The 8,365-nt window shown below is 44.8% G+C and overlaps 1 protein-coding gene across 1 annotated transcript; it reads right to left on the reverse strand.

Annotated features, from left to right (window-relative positions):
• Nucleotides 1-4,052: 4,052 nt before the first annotated feature.
• On the reverse strand, nucleotides 4,053-7,664 carry LOC133951873 (claudin-3-like). Its single transcript, XM_062386099.1, has 2 exons — nucleotides 6,983-7,664; nucleotides 4,053-5,218 (listed from the first exon to the last, which is right to left on the reverse strand). The coding sequence occupies exons 1-2, from the start codon at nucleotides 7,479-7,481 to the stop codon at nucleotides 4,581-4,583; spliced, it is 1,137 nt and encodes a 378-aa protein (XP_062242083.1). The 5' UTR covers nucleotides 7,482-7,664; the 3' UTR covers nucleotides 4,053-4,580.
• Between the last annotated feature and the right edge of the window lie 701 nt (nucleotides 7,665-8,365).

Consider the following 8,365-nt stretch of genomic DNA (forward strand, 5'->3'; position numbering starts at 1 on the left):
GTACACGATGACTCAGCAGTGACGGGGACCAGCCGGTTGGAACAACAGCTCTCAGCTCCTGAAGCAGATTCACTGTTTAAGAATCAAGTACAATGGAATTTAAGTTATTTAAATATATAAATTTACTTAGAAGTTGTACAAAATATATATATATGAAATATTGTATTTGTAGTCGGTATTTTTCATTCCAGGAAATGTAACTTTACACTCAGGCCACATGGTTACTGTACTCTACTGTACTTGACTTTACTTTAATGTGAAAAGTAAAACGTGTCACTCTCCTCGTGTCTGTTTTCCAGATCTGAGTTAGTTATCAAGAAAACATTCTTGTTCTTGTTGTTCTGGGTTGAATGCACTTATTGTGAGTCGCTTTGGATAAAAGCATCAGCTAAATGAAATGTAATGTAATGTCAAAAAAATCAACCTCTGGTTTGAACTGCATGGTGTCTCTGTCTCCACTAGGTGGCAGCAGAGGCAGCTGTATCACACTGTAAAATTCATCACCGTCCAATTTAAATGTTGGGATTTGGGTGATAGAAAATCGAAAATGTTTTTATAATTTTTATAAATCATTTATTTGTCTAATGAACATCTAATATTCAGTGATGTTTAAATTTAGATGTTTGGCTTCTTCATCTCAGAATCAACTTATTTTGTGTAGTTTATACATAAAATAGTTTAGAAAATGAACTTTCAAAATGATTTTAATGTTTTCTAATTGTTGATTTTCATATTGAAATTCAACATTGAAAATTAAGATGAGAAAGATGTATTTCTCATTTAATTCATTCACAGAGTTAATTTTCAGGTCCAGTGTTTATTGATAACAACAATGTAAATATTCACGAATTAACCAAGAGGCTCATTTTCCCCTCGGGCTCCTGGTCACATGTAAAGTTCAAGATCAAATAACAACGAATAACAAGTTAGATTTTTAAAGTAGTTACAATGATGTTGATTTATATCAAGTAAATTATAGTAAAATAAAGATAAAGAAGCAAAAGATGACGATGGGTTGAAATACAATGCAAGCAAAAAATTCTGATTCAAGAGAAAGGAACCAAAAGTTAGATATTGTGTTATTCCACAGTAACAACAGAGTAAAATCCTTTAACAACTAATTGGTGCAGGTTTTTAGTTTGACCACAGGAGGGCAGCAGATTGTTCTGATTCTTTCTTTGGGTGAACGTTTCTCATCGAGTCGGTGACAGGTTGTTTTTACTGATTTCAGGTCATTTTAAAAGTTCCTCTCTCAGCCCTTTTTCTTGTCTTCTTTACCAAACGTGTTGTTCTATCGCTTCCTTGTTGAAACCTGTGATCACAGATCCTCTCTCTCGTTCGGCCGGCGTCTCTCCAAACACCAAACCGTGACCTCAGTGGTTCGACCCCGGCACCGAGCCGTGAGGGTGAGAGGGAGAGTTCCTTATCTGAGCTCAGGCACACGGCTGGAATGTGCAGGGAGGGATCCAGATTTATCGGCAGGTACATTTGCACATAAATCTGCTTCACCAATGAGCTCATACACACACACACACACACACACTCACACACACACACAGAAATAGATTTTACCAGTACGACCTGACCTCAGTAAACCTGTGGCTCATCCCTCTCATGCTGGTTTCCCTCAGTAGTTCGGTGGAGACTCAACGTTTCACTTCTCAACAGATGATATTGTGCTTTTTTGATATTAGAGGGAAATAAATGTTAAAATACATTTGAACGGTGGAGCAGAAACACAACAAATCATACAACTCAACAATACACGCACTGTCCTTGTGTATTGTTTTTTTTTGGTTGTGTTGTGTTTTCGTGAGGGTTTCTGATTGGACAGTTTGAAGGGAGATGATGAAGAGTTGAGTAGATGCAGGAATGTGTCACTCATTGAACCTACAACTGAATAACATGCGGAGAGAGAGAGAGAGAGAGAGAGAACGTTTGAAACTTTTTCTCTCTCTGCCTTCAGGTGCCAGGAAACCTCTCTGCCCTTCACATTCCCTAGTTTCGGTCACGTGACCACAGCTTGACCAGAGCCAGCGGAGCGAGACCACAGAGACTCACAGAGTTCCTGAGTCAGTTTCTACCTGCTCACATAACTTAGCTTATTAATGATTGACAGGTTTCTTGTCTAAATGTTGTTTTGTCTAAAAAACAAAAACATCGCAAATAACACAGGATATTAAAATGACAGCAGTTTAAACATAATGTGGGTCAAGTCTTTAATAGATGTGTATTTAAGGGAATACGTGTCATCTAATCAGCAAATAAATCATTTATCATCATAAAACTAAATAAATTCACAGAATGCTGCAAATTCTATGTATTTAATGTTTCAGCCATGTCACACAACTTTGATTATATGTGTTTATCATGACATATATTATAACTTGATGTGATCTGACTTCACCTGAACATAAATGAACAATGAACAGGTGAAAAATGGTAAAACTTCTTTTCATCACAACTTCAGAAACTATTATCAAAATATCACAAAATACAAACGAAGGAAACTCAAACCAACAACAAAACAACACGTATGATGACAGAATATATAAAAAAACAGCAGCAGAGTATGAAAGAGTTTTAGTTTGATTGATTTCCAATGTTTTGAATCAGCAAATAAATAGTTATTGTCTATAACAGCAGTTAAATTCACAGAATGATTTACATGTATGCATTTTGAAGTCTGATAATATTACAATAGTGTTTTTGTATTTTATGGATTCATCATGAAATATATAATATATGACATTATTACGCAAACATGACTTCACTTTAACACAAATCTAAAGTTAATTTGTTGTGTACAAACATAAAGATATTTGAGTAAACATGGAAATATGAAGTTTACTATGTGGACTCTATCCATTATGATTTATCTAGATAGAAATTGTGGGATTTATTTTATTTATTTATATTTAAGGCATTTATAACATCTAGTTCATCTTCTTGAATAAACTCATCTCAGTATAAACTGATCTGTGATCTGTAGTTAATGTAACCGTGACTCAGGGAGAGCAGATGTCACTGATCCTGCAGCGTAACTTGAGAGAAGCATCGAGGCTCCTCTCCCATATTTACTATGAGATGCTCATGAATCTTTCAAGAGGCCTCCATCACCAGGTGTGAGTCCACCACACAGAGACACTCTGGGGTCATGGAAACTGTTGCTGATTGGACAGATCAGTGTTTTCACCCCTCTTTGTGTGTTTGTGTGTTTGTGTGTTAGTAGGATTACACACAAACTACCTGAAGGATTTTTATGAAGTTAAAGGTAAAAGGATGTGGAATGGGTTTGAGAAGAAAGTTTCATCTTTAACATCGTGAGATTTGGTGTTTTTTTGATAATAATCGACAGATCTTGATGAAAGGAACTGAAATGTGTGAGTGTGTGAGTGTGTGAGTGTGTGAGTGTGTGAGTGATTTGAAGAGGCCTGCTGGGCCTGGGTGGATCCATCCAGGAAGCTGCCACGAGGACTTAAAGCCTCTCAGTTGCCTGGAAGACACAAAACCCTGGAGTGGAAAGTTCTGCTGCCGGACTCCTCTACCTTCATCCCACTCGTCGGCCAGCAGGAGTGTGGTGAAACACGGCAGCTCCCACCAACCGATCTGTGTAACTGTTTAAATATGTGTAACGATCATTTTGGAACTGATCACGCAAACCTGTGGAGCCCGACTTCCTCTCCTCTCTGAGCTCACCGCTTCTCACCTCCGCCCGTTAGCCGATCCCGCGGCTAATCGTTGGGAGCGCGTGTGGTTAAATGTCCAGGTAACGTGGTCCCGGGGATCAGATGTCAGGGCTCCGTTACACAGGCACCTGGCAGCGTCTCAGTGACTCACGCTGTGCAGGATGGGAAGTTACACAACCTCTGATGCAGCATGAGCACAAACACACAAACGGGTGAAGAGAAATGAGAAAAGATGTCGTAGAAAAAGTCTCGTTTATTTATAAAAACACTTGTGAGATACATGTACATTCGTGGAATATAAGACACAAAGACATTCAAAGGCCTTTGCCACGTCCTCACCCCCCCCCCCCCCCCCCCCACACACACCCTCAACTCCACTGCACAAAAAGCTGCGTTTAATACAGTCACTACAAGTCGTTACAGGTTATTCATGGTTTTTATTCAGTATTTACAGCGTGTGAACCTGTCGATGATCCTTTAACACGTGAAGTTCTTCAGTTCAGTTCCCAGAAGTGCTTTTATTATGAAGGTGGTGACACATGAAGCAGTAACAGTTATAAAAAACATTCAGTCGTAAACATGAAGGGAGCCTGGACTCCGTTAAAAAAAATAAGGGATTGTAAAATCATTATTATTGTGTTGATGTAAAAAATAAAAAAAGGCACTGAGGATATTTATTTAGTTTTAAAGCAAAAAAATATAAATTCCACTCAAATGTCCTTAGCGAACTTTTACAGCCTCAGAAAAACAAAGAGCCTCATTCACAGACTCCTAAACACTACAGGTGGATTCAAACACATCCTTCATCGCGGAGTCTCCTTGCTTCCTTGTCTCCTTGCTCCCTCAGTGCTCCCTCAGTCCGAGCAGTTCAGTTCCTTTTCCCACCGTCACTCATACGTAGTCCTTCCTCTCCAGCCCGGGGCCTCCAGCGGACCGCTGGGCAGAGTACGCCATCCTCGACGGGTTGTACCTGGTCTCACGTGGAGGACAGGAGCAGCAGAGGAGGCTGCCGCCGAGAATCATGAGGGCAGCCGCCGCCCAGCCGATGTAGAGCGCGGCGCCCAGCTCCCGCCGCTGGGCGTCGGTGAGCAGCGGGTTGTAGAAGTCCCTGATGATGGTGTTGGCCGACCAGGACACGGGAATGAGCTGCATGACCCCGGAGACGATGAAGAAGACACCGGAGATGATCATCACCTTGGCCTTGGACGCCTCGTCTTCAATGCAGTTGGTGCACTTGGCCCCGGCGATGGCGATGAGCACGGCGAGGATGGCGAGCAGGATGGAGATGATGGTGAGGGCGCGGGCGGCCTGCAGGTCCTGGGACAGGGCGAGCATGGAGTCGTAGACCTTACACTGCATCTGGCCCGTGCTCTGGACCACGCAGGTCATCCACAGGCCCTCCCAGATGATCTGCGCCGTCACGATGTTGCTGCCGATGAAGGCCGTCACCCGCCACATGGGGAGGGCGCACGCCGCAATGGCAATAATCCATCCCAGAATGCCCAGAGAGATGCCAATCAACTCCAGCCCTGCAGACATCCTGACACGTCTTCTTCTTCCTCTGCTGAGGAGGAGATCACACAAAGAACTCGATCTGCACAGAGGGGGAAGAGTCGACCTGAGACCCGACCTGCAATTAAGACCACTTCAGGCTTCGGATCTGTGGGACTGTGATGATCTGGTGCCTGGACTTCTCCAGTCTCCTTTATAAGGCGGCGCAGGCGGAGGGGAGGAGTCCCTGAAGGAGCTGACATCATGAAAAAGGGGAGGAAGGACCTGAGCAGTGGCTGCTATCAGTTTACATGGCCGACTTCCCAATGGGCCTGACTGCTCAGGGGCCCCGTGCAGCCGAGAGGCCACGAGTGGGTTGAACCAGAGCAACAGCAAATGTTCACCTTATCCAACAGGGAGCGGCTCATATGTATAAGATCAGTTTAGTTTCGGTTGTAGATAAACTTCTGCAGGATTCCGGTGATGCTCCTCCAGGTCTCTGCCTCTGTATCACCGCTCTGTGGAGAAAACCTCTCGCTCCATCCAGAGCACCAGCGTGTCAGAGAACTTCTCACCTCCAGGTCGATGAGGTCATGCTGAGGTTTGGAGAAAAGGTTTCATAAAAACAAGGAACTTTCTCAAACTCTCCTCCTCGTCTTATCTCCTCCTCTAATGATCCTACCTGTCTGCCCACTGCCCTTGGAATTCTTCGGGACAGGGTCTGTCTCCCTTTAGCACCCCCCCCCCCCTCCCTCTGGCATTCTGTGGCCCCGGTGTTGACAATGCCCCCCCCCCCCCCCCCCCCCCCTCCCCTCACATGAAACGGGTCCATTGTCTGGGAGCAGGGAGCCGAGTGCGGAGAAGCCGACAAAGCAGCGGTTCATGTTTTCACGGAGCAGCACAGACATGTGGGAGACAGGTGAAAAGATGCTGGGATGGAAACTCCCATAGACAGAGTGGGGTGGGGGGGGGGGGGAACCAGTCCAACACTTTTCTCTGCTCACGTTGATGTACAGATCAAACATCTCACTGGGTTTATTTTTAAGCTGCTTTGTAAAAACTCCTCAGTTCAGACTGAAGATCGAAAGGTTTTTAAATCATCCCTCAAAACGAGCTTTACTTGAAAGCTTTTTGTTTTTCATTTGTCCTTTTTCTACTTTTTTGAATTTGATCCTTTTTGTTAATACTCAAAAATTCACTTTGTGTACATCACAAAAAAATGTGAAAAATTTATTTTATACGATTTTCCTCAAAACTTCTTAAAAACAGATTTTTTTTCGCCTCTGAGCCTCAAATAATAACGAAACAGACAAATTCAGTCAAAATCAAGAACTTTAATGAAAAAACATGTCAACAATGCAGATGAGGAGATTTGAACAAAGACGCATCACATTACACAACGGAAACACAGTTACAACAGAATGAGTTCTCATAGTGTAGGAAACAAATAGTTTAATAAAGTATAAAATAAACATCACGTCACTAACACAAAGTCATAGCTTCACTCTTCCAAACAGACACACTAACAGAGGAAGCGTGTGGTTCCTCCCTCTCAACAGTTCAGATCCGTGTTTCAGTTCGATTCCCGTCTCAGAGCAGTTTCTGTCCGTGGTGGTAAAGCGTGAGGAAGCTGCAGGACTGAGGTCACACATAGTCTCTCCTGTTGTAGTCACTCGGGGCGAGCGACCTGGTTTGAGAGTAAATCATCTTGGACGGCGACCCGTACCGTTTCTCCGGTTGCGTGGGGCAGCTGGAGCAGAGGAGCCCCCCCCCGACGAGCAGGAAGGCGGCCGCGGCCCAGCCCAGGTACAGGGCGGCGCCGATCTCCCTCTTCTGCGCCTCGGGGATCATGGGGTTGTAGAACTCCATGATGATGGTGTTGGCGGACCAGGACACGGGGACAAGCTGGGTCAGGGAGGCCAGGATGAAGGCCACGCCAGCAGCTATCATCACCCGGGCCTTGGCCGTCTCCTCGTCCACGCAGTTGGTGCACTTCGCCCCCATGATGGCCACCATGAGCCCCAGGACTCCCAGCAGGATGGAGATGATGGTGAGGGCCCGCGCCGCCTGGAGGTCGCCGCTCAGAGCCAACATGGAGTCGTGGATCTTACACTGCATCTGCCCGGTGCTCTGGACCACGCAGTTCATCCAGATGCCCTCCCAGGTGACCTGAGCCGTGACGATGTTCACCCCGATGAAGGCGGTGACTCGCCACATGGGCAGGGCGCAGGACATGATGGCCGCGATCCATCCCAGGACGCCGAGGGCCACTCCGAGGATCTCCAGTCCCACTGAAGGCATGTCTGAGCTCTGTGTGGCTGCGTGGGGTCAGACAGAAGAGGAGTGAGGGAGTGAGGCCGATCGCACAAATCAACACAACAGTTCTCCAGAGCAGAGGGGGGAGTTTCGCTGGCTATTGGCCAGTGAAGAGTTCAGATTGTCTTGTGTCCCACCTCGTTTGAACAAAACAAACAGGACACCAGCCTTGGCATGTGAACGGCCTCGGCTTAATCATTCATCCTCCTCGGGCCCGGTAGCGCTCCCACCTGTCTGGGTGAGGGGAGAGTCAACAGAGGGCTGTGGTTAAAGGATAACTGACACAGTTAAGATCTGTGGATGAATGATTGAGAGTGGAAGGAACCAGCTTTCCCTCTACACTCGTATCTGAGGAGATTTAAACTTCACATTTCTGACCTAGAATCATTTTGTGATGTTAGGACTTTAACCTGAACACACATACATAGACATTTTCAACAAATCTCGATGAAATAAAATCAGATATATTTTGGGAACTGATTTCTATGAGGCTGTGAAATTGACCGGGGCTGCTGGGGCAGAGGTTGGTGCTCTCATGATGCTATGAACTATGTTTAATGAAGCTGTGGAAGAGGGAATTAGGGTTAAAAGGACCATTACTCAGATTATTTGCTCAAACTATGTCTCTTAAAGTTTAATTTACTGTAACCATCATTGTATAAATGGCCCAAAGACTTTTTAAGGGGCACTGGGGGCTTTAGGCCAAAGGAACTTGAATTGAACTCACACCAGACTCATCATAACACAAACATCTCGTCTTCAAACAAACTTCTGAGAATCTGAAGCTTATCTCAGAAAGTGAGTCTCTGGGTTTGAACTCCTGCAGCTCAGAATTTACGATCGGTAACTGTTTTGCCTTCCTCCCAATT

Source organism: Platichthys flesus, chromosome 4 (assembly GCF_949316205.1).
Source record: "Platichthys flesus chromosome 4, fPlaFle2.1, whole genome shotgun sequence".
NCBI classification, from domain to species: Eukaryota; Metazoa; Chordata; class Actinopteri; order Pleuronectiformes; family Pleuronectidae; genus Platichthys; species Platichthys flesus.